The sequence below is a fragment of the Podarcis liolepis genome (assembly GCF_965112155.1).
Source record: "Podarcis liolepis genome assembly, chromosome: 5".
NCBI lineage: Eukaryota > Metazoa > Chordata > Lepidosauria > Squamata > Lacertidae > Podarcis > Podarcis liolepis.
In genome coordinates this window covers 88,526,150-88,542,021 of record NC_139556.1, presented here as the reverse complement: position 1 = coordinate 88,542,021, position 15,872 = coordinate 88,526,150, and the positions used below count along the sequence as shown (strand labels likewise).

The following is a 15,872-nucleotide window of genomic DNA, read 5'->3' as shown; positions in this document are numbered from 1 at the left end:
GTTGGACTGGCTGCACTGGTGCATTTGCACTGCCTCGCCTCGCCTCCTCAACTCCCTTCCAGTAAGCAACAGTGCCTCACTGTTTCAGCAGCATCACACCCCCTCTAGTGAACCCGGCACCGTCCAGATCCAGATCAGCCCCCAACCAGCTGACAGGGCGGATAGGAGTCGCAGTGCAGACCATCTGCTGCAGTTAAGTTCTCGAGCTCCTGAGCGCCTCATCTCGTCACAGGCTGTTTGGCAATCAGATGCTCAGTCATGTGAGAGACGGAGTATCCTGCCTTTCAAGGCACTTAAGCCCAGCGCTTGGCTTCAAGGGCAGGAGCAGCGGCCGCAGGCGTTCACATTGCATGGCCGGCAACGGGAGAGGCAGAGGGTTAATCCTGCAGCTGGAGCAGAGAGCAGGAAAAGGGAGACCAGAGGAGAAACCAGTGACCCTGGTAATGGCAAAGTGTCAGCTGAGGTCCTCTGATGAGACCGGAGAGGACAGAAAATTTAGGAACAATATAAATAAGGCCCCTGGGAGATATAAACAGCTGCCTGCTTTTCTGCACTGCATATTTCCCGTCCTCATTTCCAAACGCCCATCTCTTTAACTCAAAAGTGTCCTCGTCAAGCTCTTCTTCCTCCACGTGCCCCAGATAAATGGAAGCAATAGAGTTTTGCTTTGTTTTTCTATTTAATAAGGACATCCTAACAAATAAAGTGAATTAAGCCTTCCTTTGTCCCAGGAGATAGTGGCCAAACCAGATTTGGGGTTTTGCCAGTGGTCCCAGGTTCAGTTAAAGGGCCACTAGACAAAGAAGAATCATAGAATCATAGAGTTGGAATAGACCACAAGGGCCACCGAGTCCAACCCCCTGCCAAGCAGGAAACACCATCAGAGCACTCCTGACATATGGTTGTCAAGCCTCTGCTTAAAGACCTCCAAAGTAGGAGACTCCACCACACTCCTTGGCAGCAAATTCCACTGTCAAACAGCTCTTACTGTCAGGAAGTTCTTCCGAATGTTTAGGTGGAATCTTCTTTCTTGTAGTTTGGATCCATTGCTCCGTGTCCACTTCTCTGGAGCAGCAGAAAACAACCTTTCTCCCTCCTCTATGTGACATCCTTTTATATATTTGAACATGGCTATCATATCACCCCTTAACCTCCTCTTCTCCAGGCTAAACATGCCCAGCTCCCTTAGCCGTTCCTCATAAGGCATCGTTTCCAGGCCTTTGACCATTTTGGTTGCCCTCCTCTGGACACGTTCCTGTTTGTCAGTGTCCTTCTTGAAAAGAGATCTTCAAATCTCAGATGCAGTGATTTCAGCAAGCCAGGAGGAGTGTGTGGCCATTCCCTAAGTTAACTTAGAGCACAATCCTGAGGATCTGGCAGCAGAGGGGTCTGTCAGTTAGTCAGATTAATTTGCCAAAAGCCGTTCATCATCATACACACACAAAAGATACAGTTAAGTTGAGGCATGTTTTAGCATAAGTAGTCTCAGCACACTGGACCCCGTGTTTATTTCTATTTTATTTTTTAAACAAAAATTATACACCACTTGATTGTAATAAAACATCGAAGCAGTTTACAAAAAAAACAAACCCCAAAATCCACACCGTTAAAATTATCAGCGGAAGGCAGTTAAAAACAGGTATTTTCAAATATTAAAAAATCAGTTAAAATCGGCAATGAACTAAAAACAGACTGAAACCCATGTAACTTCTACATGATTGGCTCAGCTTGCCTAAGCAAGTTTTTAAGCAGGTACTAGAAAGAGAACAGCAAAGGCCCCAGCCTGGTATCAAAGGGCAGGGAGTTCCACAGTGTAGCTGCTGCTAAAATACTGATTTTGTACAACTGTGGAACGATAATTATGTACAAACTGGTCCCAAGCTGTTAAGGTGTTTGCATACTAAAAGCCAGCCAAAGATGATTCAGTTCCAGTAACATTAGATCAGCCCTTCGCAAGTGTCAAGCATGAGACTTTTCATCTCAAAGTTGTAGGTTTGAGTCCAACGTTGGGTGAAAAAAATTCTGCATTGCAGGCGATTGGACTAGAATGATCCTCGTGGTCCCTTCCAACTCTGTAGGTCATGTCCTGTTTATAGTTCTTCCAGGTCAGTGGGAACCAATAGGAAGCTTGGGTCGGCAATGTAAATTTGAAGCCTAGGAATCCTTTAGCTTTCAGGAGATAGTCCAACCCCGTAGGAGAGAGATTGCCACACAAGACAGCAACCACCAAGACTGATGCCTTTCTCCAGAACAGCAGAAAGGCACCTGCGTGGTGTGTCCACAGCATGTCCAAAGAAATGAGACATTTCATGCAGTATATATATCCTCCAGGCACCCTCTTCCCCCCTTCCCCAGGAATCCAGACACGTCAGCTTGTACATGCAGGTTGACATCACAGATGTTCCTGCTCCGGCACTCTTAACCATAAAAGGGATTTCCTTCCTGCACTCCTGACCATAAAAGGATATTCCTGTTCCTACTCTTATCTTGGAGCCAGAGGTCACCATTTCCGAGAACACACTCTGGCATTGTTCCCAGACTTGGGTCTGTGCGTCTTTTGTGGTCAGGACGTAAGATAAGGTACAGACGTGTCTGTGTCTGTTCTACTGGTAAAGTCAAGGTCAGCCTTGCCATCACAAACTGATAAAGGAGAGAGCTGTGTTCTTGTTATGCATTTGCTCAACGGCTCAAGTTTATGCATTTTAGCTAAGGAAAAAATAGGGATTTTGGTGCAGTTTAAAACTGCCTGCACAGTCAGTTTTGGGTTTGGGAAACCCATTCCTTCACTTAGAGGCCAGGGTTCAAATCCTTGCTCCACCGCGAAGCTTACTGGGTGACCTTGGGCCAATCACTGCTTCTCAGCCTAGCCTACCGCACAGGGTTGTTGTGGGGAAAGAGGGAAACCAAAAGCTCCATGAAGAATTATTATTATTATTATTATTATTATTATTATTATTATTATTATTATTAATACCCGACCCATCTGGCCGGGTTTCCCCAGCCACTCTGGGTGGCTTCCAACAAAGATTAAAAATATATTAGAATGTCACACATTAAAACCTTGCCTGAACAGGGCTGCCTTCAGATGTCTTCTAAAAGTCAGATAGTTGTTTATTTCCTTGACATCTGATGGGAGGGCATTCCACAAGGCGGGCACCACTGCTGAAAAGGCCCTCTGCCTGGTTCCCTGTAACCTCACTTCTTGCAGTGAGGGAACCACCAGAAGGCCCTCAGCACTGGACCTCAATGTCCGGGCAGAACAATTGGGGTGGAGATGCTCCTTCAGGTATACTGGGCTGAGGCCATATAGGGCTTTAAAGGTCAGCACCAAAACTTTGAATTGTGCAGTGCAAAGCAATGAAATAAAAGATGGGCATTAAATGGAATAAACGAAACAGACAAATAAGAATACTTATATGCTGCTCTTAATCATTACTTCCCTGCCACTGAGTAATACTCACATTTAAGTGTCCAAACTGGAGCAGTCTTGCTGTGAGTTTGATCACAATGGCCAAGGATGCAGAGAGCATGGCAAGACTGGAGCAAATGTCTAGTATCTGCAGCGCCAGGTGGTACCACTCGTAGCCTGCGGGGTCCTTGCACACGGAAGCAAACTTGCCATAAGGAAAGGGCAAAAGGACCGCATAACCAAGGTAGTTCATACCCGAAACTCCGGCGAAAGAGTAGTAGCAATAAGGTCCAAGAAGGAGGGATGCAAAGGCGATGGCACCTTGAACTGGAGAGCTGATGATGTTCAAGATGCTAAAGGTGAAAGCGGCTTCCCACTGGAATGGAAACAGAAGCATCTTGTCATATCTAGCTAATGGCAGAGATATATTATGTGCTTTAGAGAAGGGGTCAGCAAACATTTTCAGCAGGGGGCCGGTCCACTGTCCCTCAGACCTTGTGGGGGGGACGACTATATTTTGGGGGAAAAATATGAACGAATTCCTATGCCCCACAAATAACCCAGAGATGCATTTTAAATAAAAGGACACATTCTACTCATGGAAAAACACGCTGATTCCCAGACCGTCCGCAGACTGGATTTAGAAGGCAATTGGGCCGGATCCAGCCCCCGGGCCTTGGTTTGTGTTATGTACTGAAGTTCTCACCCTGGGCCAGCAGGGGGATACTGTAGATAGTTTTCACTCAGGTCCACATATGCAAATAAGGGATCAAAAGTGACATTCAGTGATTGGATAGTTACAGAAAATGGTTAATGTTGCGTTCTAGTGGAGCTCTATATGAGCAGGCTGGCTGAACCCTTCAGTTCAGTTCTGTTCTGTGAATAAACAAGAGCTGTTTGAAGAATCGCTGTGTCGTCTGATATGTTCACCCACAACTTAACAGTTTGCCTACCCATGCTTTAGAGGATGGTGTGAATCTGCCCTAACCTCTCCCCCCTACAAACCCAGACTCCTTCACAGCAATCTTACTGTAATCCTAGAACAGTATAATGCTCCGTTAAGCAACCCATCTCTCTCAGACTGTGTACAGACTATACTTTTAAAGCACAATGCCGCCCTCAAAGAATTCTGTGCACTGGGGTTTACCCCCTCACAATTCCCAGAAATCCTTAGTAAACTCTAGTGCCTAGAATTCTTTGAAGAAGGAAAATGTGCTTGGTATGCGCTTTAAAAGTTATGGTGCGTACACAGCCTTCTGTATTGACTCTTCTAACTTAACCAGAGTCTCAGAGGAAGGCCGCCCCAGCTCTGCTTCCTGAAGGCAGCTTATTAAAGAAAAAAAGGATACTAAAAAGCCTCTGTGACAGCAATACTAATTAAACCCAATCAATAAACATTAACAATAAATGGCAGGGGAGGGTAGCAGTGCAAAAAAACCAACAACATATGCAGTGTTTATGGGGGTAAAGTATAATCTCTTTCTTCAAAACAACCACCACCTTTTGTTATGGCAGAAAAAGAAATGTACCCAAACCTGAAAAATCCCATTGTAGCCTTATTAATCCATGGGTCGGAATAATTGTTGCACCCGAGCAGAGACAAAAGGAGCCAAAAAACACCAGGGGGTTAATCCAGAGAAAGAGCGTTTTATTCTGCCATCCGGGGGGGCAGAAGGCACCTGTGTGATTCAGTTCACAAAAGACAGGCCGCACCGAAAACATTTTACAAGCAGGTTTTATCCTTTTTTCAAACCCCTTTTTTCCTCTCCCCCTTCACAGATTCTTACATAGAAATGTTGCTTTTCGTTCTCTGGCTCTGTTCCCGGAAGTATGTTGCAAAGCAATGTACCAGGACAAGGTTAGCTTGGATCTGGGAAGCGAAAGCTTTACTGTTCTCAGCTCTGAGTTGTTACAGCGTTTTTGTTACAGAGAGGACTGCTTAGCTCATGCTTTTTGTCTTAGAGGAAAATGCAGTTTTTAAAATGCGTACTCCGAGGCCTGGCTGGGAGGGGGGGAGATTCACAAACAGTTTTTAGGGCTTTCTGGGGTAACCCTAACTGTACCCCTGCATTCCACACCTCTCAATTTTGGACAGCCCTTTTCTTAAAAGGGCTCGTCCCAGGAAGGCACAGGCTGATATTCTCGGGTCAGAGCTATAATCTGGGGCCGAAGCATGCGGGAAATCATATTGCGTGTCATTGTATGCAAGCATTGCAGGAAGCAAGGTACAGAAAAGCAAAAAATTAGCAAAATGAAAAGTGGGCCAAGCAGCAGTAAAAACAGGCCTTTTGCCCATCCTAGGTTTGGCAACCAGTCAAGCCATGACATGTCCCATCCCTCCCAGGTTTGGGGAGGAATATGGGCCACTGTTTCAAGTCCTGCTGCCAAATTGCGAATGGCCTCACCATGATCAGAGATGTTAAAGCAACAGGCCCCACCTGTGAGATTTAACGCTGCACAAAAGCCGCCATGTTGGGCCAGGAGAAAGTCCAACGCTAATCGGACTGAGAGAAACGCATTGCGTGTCTCATCCAATTGCGTGGCAATTAGCCTAAGGGCCGTGGCTGTCGTGTTAGCAACAATCTCTACCACTGCCTGGAGTCTGATTATGCGGTTCAAGTTATAGATCGGCCCCCGTGCTCCAGAGATTTTCTCTCTCCGATTCCATGAGGCTGGAGCATAATGGGCCAGTATCCTTTCCGGAGGCCACTGATTTTTGCCCCAATCCTGGGAGCTGCCACCTGCAAGTGTTGCCAGGTCAGCCGAACGCCTCCTTCTAGGGGGTGCAGAGGGTATCTGGTCAGGAATCCACATGGGGGGTATTAAGTAGGCTGGAAAACAGACCCCATACCATCCTCTTGGGAGGGCATGATAGGCCTTCCTGCCACACACCCAGTAAACGTCCTGACCATGGGCAGATATGGTGCCTCTCAGCAAGCGGGCCAGGCAGGCAGTCAAATTGGAACCAGGAAAAGTTCCTGTCTCGGACTCAGGCATGTTAGTTGGGGCTGGGAAGGTTCGATCACAGTGGGAAGTGCCCACATAGGTCTGAGCGTCACTGGCGTCATCTGATTTGTTGACACAAAGGCAGCCAGTGATCCTGTGAACCTGGAAAGGGATGGAATGATTCCACAAAGAAGAATGGTTGCCCAGAGGCTGGAAGGCAACAAGTGGAGTTGTAACCAAGGATTCATTCCAAGGCACAGGGAGGAGTGGCATTCCTCCCAGAGCATCTACAGGGGCCAGAGTGCAGACGGCACAATTGGTCCGATTTGCAAAGAACGCAACCATCTCAGCAACCTGAATCCACTTATTATATGTGTGGTGGGCTCCCCACGATTGCAGCAGTTGTCTGGTCACTGTGAGTGGTATTGGCATTTCAAAGGTCAAATGCAGCAGAAATACCAGCACGGGGACCCACAGTCGCATTTGAGCCATTGTATGCATGGGGAGGGGCTTAGGTAAGTGCTAGAGAGTGGGCTGGGGTGTAATTACGCTGAAAGAAAAGATCCACTAGACACTCTCCTTTGCAGGGGTGGCGTAAAGCAAACCAGGCCCAGGTACCTTCAATAAAGTTCAGTTATGCAAAAGGAAAGGAAAGAAAATGTGAAAATGTCCTATTTCAATCCATGCTGGATTCTTCAGCCGTGCAAAACGCCAGCGTCCAGGAGTGACGTGAGCAGGGCTGTAGTCTGGTGGGCGTCGGGTCGTCTGGTGGGCGTTGGGCATCTTGGGTCCCTTCCAACAAGGCTGGAGCGATGTCTGAGCGTCTGGGTCCTCTTCACCTGGTTCATAGGGATGCAGAGGTATCCTGGCAAAAGTCCACCTGTTAAGAGAAGAGATAACAAAGACGGCAGCGATTGCACAGAACAAATTGATAGATAACATTAGCACATAAGGTATATTAACTCAAAAGGGGATGCTTGGCAGGAAACTTCGCAAGGGGTTAACAGTTCTGTTCCTTGGGTTAAGTTTGCCAGCCGAGATTTTTAAAAGTCTCATTCATGTGCTCTAAGTTTCAGAGCTCTCGTGGCCTGTAAGCCATGTTGCAAATTTCAGTTGATTTGCCAGTGTCTGTAGAAAGAACAATGCGCTCCTTGCTTCTGGCAAAGTTTCAAATTCCTCAAAGTATCAATTCCTATGTATGCTGCGGCTCCTTTCAGAGTAAAATTGCACATTAAAAAGAAAAACTTGACAAAGTTCACAGAAAGCATTCACTTGCTTTTTAAGAAAGTCACTTTTCCAGGTTAGTACTTGGGGCAGGGGGGTGGGTAACTCTTGGCCTTCTGGGTTTATGTGGCTGAACTGTAAATCCAGAAAGTGTGAGGTTCAGGGTAGCTGGCTGAATGCAGCATTTTCCTCAAAAGAAGGATTTTGATTTTTCCAATTGCAAACATCGGAGCTTGTAAAAGGGACATGCTGAATGGTAAAGGTCCTTGGGGGTCGAACACCCCGATCATTTGGCTGTTCCAAAGGATCATACACTTGCCTAAGAGGGGCCACCACAGTGGGCTTGGACAAAGCCTTTGATTTAAGTGTCTCTACATGTTTTGTTGCCCTGTCCCACGCTGTTCTCAAAACCTTTTGCTTTTTTCTCCAATTCTCATCCTGGCACTGGGCTGCTTCTAGAACCCAGGGGGCCACATCCAGTTCTGTTTTAAATGGTTCTACATACTGGAACACTCTGTCAAACTGCTTACTAGTCCATCTTATCTCTTTATCTAGAGTTTTCCTGAAGTCATCATCATCATCACTATCATCATCACCTTTCTCTTCACCTTCCTTGCTTGCACCACAAGGGGGTTGGGGAGGGGCAGAGGGGGGAATCTTCTCATTTGGGTCCTCAGTCTGGGCATTGGGCAGAGAAACAGCCCTATTTGCTCCCAGATTTGGTTGCCTTGGCGCAGTGGCTGCATATGGTGGTGGTGGGGGGGTAATTATCTCCTCTTCTAGGACTGGCAAAACTGGTGGCTTCTTAACTTGTAATTGTACTGAACACAGTTTGACTTGGGCAGTCAAAATTCTATTTTTCCGAAGCCATGAGGGATTTTGATCCACATTGGCTTTCCAGATAGAAATATAGGGAATCTGATCTGTGTGAGCCTTGGAAATGTTACTCCATAAAATGTTGACCAAGTTTGGATCAAAGGATCCTCCAGGAGGCCATTCTGGTAAATACAAAGTCCAGTCAACTTCACATAAATGTTGGAGTCTGCTTTTTTTTTTTTTTTTTTTTTGAGTTTACATCCCCACTCTTCTGCTTTCGTGGCACTTTTCCAGTTTTCCAGAAAGCTCTGTAGTGGTGTCTCAAGGATTGTTTTACTGCTTTTATTTCCCATGACTCTGGGATCCTGGGGACACTGGGACACTCAGCCCTCCTAACGTTATTTTTTTTTTCACTCAGTCACAGGCCAGACGTTGCTGTCAACGTCTCACACACTCAAAACATTCACTGGAGTGTCCCCACACGCACATTCAGGAAAAACAAACAAACAAAAAAAAAAAAAAACCCCATGCACCTCCCCCAATCCCTTTTTCCCCCAAAAAACCACAACCGGCAGCGCTTAGACTTCGACCGGGGCCCAAGAGCACCTTTTACTGCTTCTTCTGGGCACAAAAACCAACCACAACCGGCAGCGCTTAGACTTCGACCGGGGCCCTAGCAGCACCCTTTGCTGCTTTTTCTGGGCGACACCAAAACCAGTGGCACTTCTTCTACCCTGCTGGCGGAGCTGATCAGGCTCTCTTTTTGCTCGCACCTATCCTTGTGGAGCTTGCTCCCACCTATACCCTGTGGAGCTTACCTTTTTTCTCGAGGTACCTTCTTTCTGCACGGCCGTTGCTCTTTCTCTCCGTCACTTTGTCGCGTGTCCACTCAGGAACGGGTGGCCAGTCCCTCCCACGAAGTTGGCAGGATGCGCGCTGGAACTGTTGACCCGGTATCCCGAGCTGCTCGCCTTGCAGTGACGCCCTGGACCTCTTTGTCCCTCGATCTCGGGGAACGTGCTTTTTCCCGGCCAACGCACCAGAAATATGTAGCCTTATTAATCCATGGGTCGGAATAATTGTTGCACCCGAGCAGAGACAAAAGGAGCCAAAAAACACCAGGGGGTTAATCCAGAGAAAGAGCGTTTTATTCTGCCATCCGGGGGGGCAGAAGGCACCTGTGTGATTCAGTTCACAAAAGACAGGCCGCACCGAAAACATTTTACAAGCAGGTTTTATCCTTTTTTCAAACCCCTTTTTTCCTCTCCCCCTTCACAGATTCTTACATAGAAATGTTGCTTTTCGTTCTCTGGCTCTGTTCCCGGAAGTATGTTGCAAAGCAATGTACCAGGACAAGGTTAGCTTGGATCTGGGAAGCGAAAGCTTTACTGTTCTCAGCTCTGAGTTGTTACAGCGTTTTTGTTACAGAGAGGACTGCTTAGCTCATGCTTTTTGTCTTAGAGGAAAATGCAGTTTTTAAAATGCGTACTCCGAGGCCTGGCTGGGAGGGGGGGAGATTCACAAACAGTTTTTAGGGCTTTCTGGGGTAACCCTAACTGTACCCCTGCACCATAAGGATCATTTTGCGAGGATGGGGTTATTATTTATGCACTTTCCATATATCAAGGAAACTGAAAAATAATTAAAAAAGAAGAAGAAGGTTCCACTAGTTTGATGGATTTTATTGGTTCTCACAACATTCCCTTCTTTCAAGTCAGGAAATATCTCTGGATCCTGCTCAGTCTTGTAAATCTGGTAGAATGTTTTAAAGTGTGCCTGCTTTAAACCTTGTATTCTTTATCTGATCTGTAGCTTAAGGCTACAGCTGTGTGCCTTTTCTTCCTCAAGAGCCTATGCCTAGATTAACTCTGCCTGCCTTCTGACTAGAATGTGGCACTGTATAGAATAACCACATAAATTTACCAGGTATCTCTGGGTCCATTGTTTTTCAGCCAGAGCAACCAGTACACCTGCAATAACAGCCTGTAGACAGAGGGGGAAACATATGGTTACACATAATAAAGTTGGTAATGTTTAATAGGCCTTTGTTCTCTCCAAAGGACTTTGCAAAACAGACTCCTTTAAAAGAAAGAAATCGCAACACAAGGAAACAAACCCACTATGTGAAGCATGCAAAACCAGAAGCTGATGGAAAATAATTCATTCTATTTTTAAGAAAGCCCTTCTATAGGTTACTAGTATAGGACAGATAGATCCTGTTTAAGGGAGGAATCCTATGCATAATCCTATGGAACAACTGATTGGTTCAAAATTGGGAAAGGAGTAGCAAGGCTGTATTTTGTCCCCCTGCTTATTTAACTTACCGGTATATGCAGAATTCATCATGCGAAAGGCTGGGCTGAATGAATCCCAAGCCGGAATTAAGATCGCCGGAAGAAATATCAACAACCTCAGATATGCAGATGACACAACCTTGATGGCAGAAAGTGAGGTGGAATTAAAGAACCTTTTAATGAGGGTGAAAGAGGAGAGCGCAAAATATGGTCTGAAGCTCAACATCAAAAAAACGAAGATCATGGCCACTGGTCCCATCACCTCCTGGCAAATAGAAGGGGAAGAAATGGAGGCAGTGAGAGATTTTACTTTCTTGGGCTCCATGATCACTGCAGAGGGTGACAGCAGTCACAAAATTAAAAGACACCTGCTCCTTGGGAGAAAGGTGATGGCAAACCTAGACAGCATCTTAAAAAGCAGAGACATCACCTTACCAACAAAGGTCTGTATAGTTAAAGCCATGGTTTTCCTAGTAGTGATGTATGGAAGTAAGAGCTGGACCATAAAGAAGGCTGATCGCCGAAGAATCGATGCTTTTGAATTATGGTGCTGGAGGAGACTCTTGGGAGTCCCATGGACTGCAAGACGATCAAACGTATCCTTTCTTAAGGAAATCAGCCCTGAGTGCTCACTGGAAGGACAGATCATGAAGCTGAGGCTCCAGTACTTTGGCCACCTCATGAGAAGAGAAGACTCTCTGGAAAAGACCCTGATGTTGGGAAAGATGGAGGGCACAAGGAGAAGGGGACGACAGAGGACGAGATGGTTGGATAGTGTTCTCAAAGCTACCAGCATGAGTCTGACCAAACTGTGGGAGGTAGTGAAAGACAGGAGTGCCTGGCGTGCTCTGGTCCATGGGGTCACGAAGAGTTGGTCACGACTGAATGACTAAACAACAACAACACTGACGCATAAAAAGTGGGTATAGAGGATAGCTCAGTTGGCAAAGCATTAGGCTCTTAATCTCAAGTTCGTGGGTTTGAGCCCCATGTTGGGCAAAGGTTTCCTGCATTCCCAGATTTTGTGATGTAGCTCTCCAGCCAAATAATGTTTATAGAAATGCATTTATTAGTGGATAATGTGCATGGAAAGTGAACATGCTTGGGAAGAAATACATGAGAAGTTGGAAAAAATGCTTAAAATCCCATTAACGAAAAAAACAGAGGCTTACTTACTGGGCCCATTAGGAAAAGAAATACCGAAGGAAAAAAAAAGAATTTTCTTATATGTGACCACCGCAGCCCGCAGCTAGGATAGTAATAGCATCTAAATGGAAAGCTAAAGAACTACCTATCAAGGAGGAATGGATTCTCAAATTAAATGAATATTTAAAATTGGCTAAATTAGCAGCATCTATACGATAGGAGTCAAATCAAAAAACTAAAAAATCAATGGCAATGCTTTGATGACTATATGACAAAATACTGCTCTAAAAAAGACATGCTAATATGCTTAGACTAAGAATGTAAATGCATCAAAACAATAATCTATCAAAGAGATATACTGGTATATGTATATAGAGAAAATAAAAACAATCAGAATGCAATGATAAAGGTAAAATTGATTCTAGAGAAGACTAGTAGTGGGGGAGGGAAGCTAAACAGTGTGGTGAGTTTGTTTTATTTTGCTTATGTTTCTTTCTTTTGGGATATTGTATAATGATTTAATGTTTCTTTTCTGTTATGGATTATTTCTCTTTATCTCTTGAATTGTATGTCGGAAAATCTAATTATTTTTTTTAAGTGAACACGCTAGTGAAAACAGCATATGAAAAATGCATTACGTTAGGAGAAATTGCTTTCAAAAATGCGTACGTTTCTTTAAATTGCGTACAAAAATACGTTTAGGAAAAGAAATTTGCACCAAAATGGTTGAAGAATCTTTGCGATCATTTTTGGGTAAAGCAAGCAAACCGCGAATTGCTGCAGAAATGCAGAGAACAGAGTTTAAGATTGGAAAAATGAGAAACCGAAAGAACGGAAATTGACTGATTCTGCCCTGCTGCTGCAGCCCAAGCCTTTGGATGAAATTCCCCGACAGTTTCAAACAGTTTCCTCTTCAAATAAGCCTTTTAAAAGCTGAGGTCTTCCTAGACTGCATCTGCATTGGAATCATGTTAAATATGCTTTAAAAACAATTTTACTGTAGTATTGCTTGTTGCTTGCCCTCTCCCCCTGAGCTCTCTTGGGATGAAGGGCAGGATATAAATTTAATAAATAAAGTATGTAAGGGCAGTGCAGACCCCTGTGGAACTCCATAACACACAGGGTGGAGCACAACTTCCCCAGCCCTGCCCTCTGAGAACAGGCGTTTGAACAGAGTTCTTAGGCAAAAGGAGCCTGAAATTGAGGTCTTGGCACCATGTACTACTGTAGAGAGTTCCCAGGAACGAAAGCAGAAACATCTGGAGAAACTGTGCTGGCTGGGGCTGATGGACGCTGTAGACCAAAACATCTGGAGGGCACCAGCTTGGGGAAGGCTAATCTGGAGTCACGGGAAATGTTGGCAAAATTCATCAGGCAGAAAGAGAGGAAGAAAGGTTGCACAGGGTCCAAGAGGGGTTTTAGCCAGAACAAATAACACAGCAACGTAAGAACACCGGGACGAGCCAATGTAGGAGGCAAGAGTGGCCAAACCTCTTTTCCCATCTGCTTTTCCAAGCGAGACTCCCTCAATTTACACATGTGGTGGAGGGAACAGAGAGAAAGCAAGCCAGGAGGGATTAGTTCATCCTCAGAACTGGGCCAACTCCAGCCGGGGAGTTTCAGCTATTAGATGATCAATTTCAACTTTGCTGCAAATGCGTTGCCCAGCGATCTTGTTTTCTCCCCCAAACTTCGCAAAACTGCACTTGTTTACAGATAATGTTGCTGCTTTTTCTCCCCTCGAGCCAGCCCTAACATTTTGTTTTCATCTCTAAACACAAAGGGAGAGGAGGGATCCAACATTGCGTCAAAGCCCTTAGCAGTGTAACATAGAAGTATCGACCAGAACCTGCCGATTGGGTGGGATATTTCAAATCAATATGGAAAATTCGGGGGAGATGTCTGTATGTGCATTCACCCTCTCTCACATAGGGGCCAACTCATGGGGGGACTGAGCTCCCTTCGCCCCCAATAAAATATTTGAGGGGGCCAACCCCCCCAAGGTTCATGGACATAGCCATTCAAATTGTGTATATGTGCCTCATCTTGTGATAGAGGCCTATCAATGGCTACTAGTCATGTAGATTACATTCGGCAAGGATTTCTTTCACCCATTCTTGAAATTCCAGAATCTTAAAAGGTTCCAGATTAAATGTCAGCAACAAGGCAGATCAGCAGCAATGTTACTATCGTTTCCCAGTCATAGGTAAAGGGATCCCTAACCATTAGGTCCAGTCGTGGCCGACTCTGGGTTTGCGGTGCTCATTTCGCTTTATTGGCCGAGGGAGCCGGCATACAGCTTCTGGGTCATGTGGCCAGCATGACTAAGCCGCTTCTGGCGAACCAGAGCAGCACACGGAAATGCAGTTTACCTTACCTGTTTATCTACTTGCACTTTGACGTGCTTTAATACTGCTAGGTGGGCAGGAGCTGGGACTGAGCAATGGGAGCTCACCCCATTGCAGGGATTCGAACCGCCGACCTTCTGATCGGCAAGTCCTAGGCTCTGTTGTTTAACCCACAGCACCACCCGCATCCCTTCCCAGGCGTACAGCTATATAAATTTAGATATAATTCAGTTCTGCCTACCAAAGCTCCGCTCCAGATGGGAGAAGCAATGTGAACACTCCATCCGGCAAACCACGGTTTATAGGAAAAAACAGGGAAGAAGGCGATAATTCCAGAGACGATGCTTAGAATCCCAAAGGAAATCAGCATTCTTCCAGTCACCACAAAAAGGCAGCCTGCGTTCATTATGAGCTTCTCGCTCTCTGCCTGCTCTCTACTCACACCAAGGTTTTGCAATAGGAGCCTGGACACACCACATACTGTCTTGGAAACAGTAGTCATGATACTTTTCCGTTGTTTGCTTCCTTGAATGAAACACGTCCTAGGCATTGAAAAAGATTCAGACAGCAAGGCCTCATAGTACACCCTATAAGGAATGTGATCCATCACTTGGGCTCAACTTTGTGCCTGGGGGTGGGATTCCCACAGAGAGTGTAGCAGACCCTCCAAGTGTCCCTATTTTCCAGGGACAGTCCTGGATTTACAGAAGCTGCCCTGGTTTCTGATTTGTTCCCAGAATGTCCTGATTTTCCTTAGGACGTCCTGATTTTCACCAGAGAAATGTTGGAGGGTATGGAGTTATGTGACCCCCGAGCCAAGGAGATAAGTAACTATACAACCTTTAGAAGACATCTGAAGGCAGCCCTGTGTAGGGAAGTTTTTAAATGTTTAACGTTTTAAACATTATATGTTGGAAGCCACCCAGAGTGGCTGGGCAACCCAATCAGATGGGAGTATTATTATTACAGTGGTACCTCTGGTTACATACTTAATTCGTTCCGGAGGTCCGCTCTTAACCTGAAACTGTTCTTAACCTGAAGCACCACTTTAGCTAATGGGGCCTTCTGCTGCCGCTGCTGCACGGTTTCTGTTCTCATCCTGAAGCAAAGTTCTTAACTCGAGGTACTATTTCTGGGTTAGCAGAGTCTGTAACCTGAAGCGTATGTAACCTGAGGTAAAAAGTAAAGGTAAAGGGACCCCTGACCATTAGGTCCAGTCGTGGCCGACTCTAGCATTGCGGCGCTCATCTCGCTTTACCAGCCGAGGGAGCCGGCGTACAGCTTCCAGGTCATGTGGCCAGCATGACTAAACTGGCTAGGTTGGCAGGAGCTGGGACCGAGCAACGTGAACTCACCCCGTCACGGGGATTTGAACCACCGACCTTTTGCTCCACAAGTCCTAGGCTCTGTGGTTTAACCCACAGCGCCACCCGCGTCCCTTAACCCTAGGTACCACTGTATTATTATTATTATTATTATTATTATTATTAAATAGAACCAGTGCTTTCCCCCCTAAAAAAAATATTTACGGGTACTCTCATTTTCCTACTCATATTGAAATACTGCCCCTCAATGAGGCCAAACTTAGATTCACAAAATGTTTAGGGGTATGTGTACCCTTGCGTACCCCCAGGGGGAAAAAGCACTGAATAGGACATCCCTATTTTATTTGGAGAAGTGTTGGAGGGT

The 15,872-nt window shown here is 45.6% G+C and overlaps 1 protein-coding gene across 1 annotated transcript; it reads right to left on the bottom strand.

Annotated features, from left to right (window-relative positions):
* Window positions 1–3,080: 3,080 nt before the first annotated feature.
* Window positions 3,081–14,616, bottom strand: TMEM212 (transmembrane protein 212). The gene is made up of 3 exons (XM_083504622.1): window positions 14,425–14,616; window positions 10,319–10,378; window positions 3,081–3,785 (listed from the first exon to the last, which is right to left on the bottom strand). Exons 1-3 carry the CDS (start codon window positions 14,587–14,589, stop codon window positions 3,426–3,428), a joined length of 585 nt encoding a protein of 194 aa, XP_083360748.1. The 5' UTR covers window positions 14,590–14,616; the 3' UTR covers window positions 3,081–3,425.
* Between the last annotated feature and the right edge of the window lie 1,256 nt (window positions 14,617–15,872).

Excerpts from the sequence above, each read along its gene's own strand:
- TMEM212 (XM_083504622.1), bottom strand. The coding sequence starts at position 14,589 with ATGAACGCAGGCTGCCTTTTTGTGGTGACTGGAAGAATGCTGATTTCC. Across the intron at positions 10,379-14,424 it reads CCATCTGGAGCGGAGCTTTG|GCTGTTATTGCAGGTGTACT; the intron begins GTAGGCAGAACT and ends CTCTGTCTACAG. Across the intron at positions 3,786-10,318 it reads AATGGACCCAGAGATACCTG|TGGGAAGCCGCTTTCACCTT; the intron begins GTAAATTTATGT and ends TTTCCATTCCAG.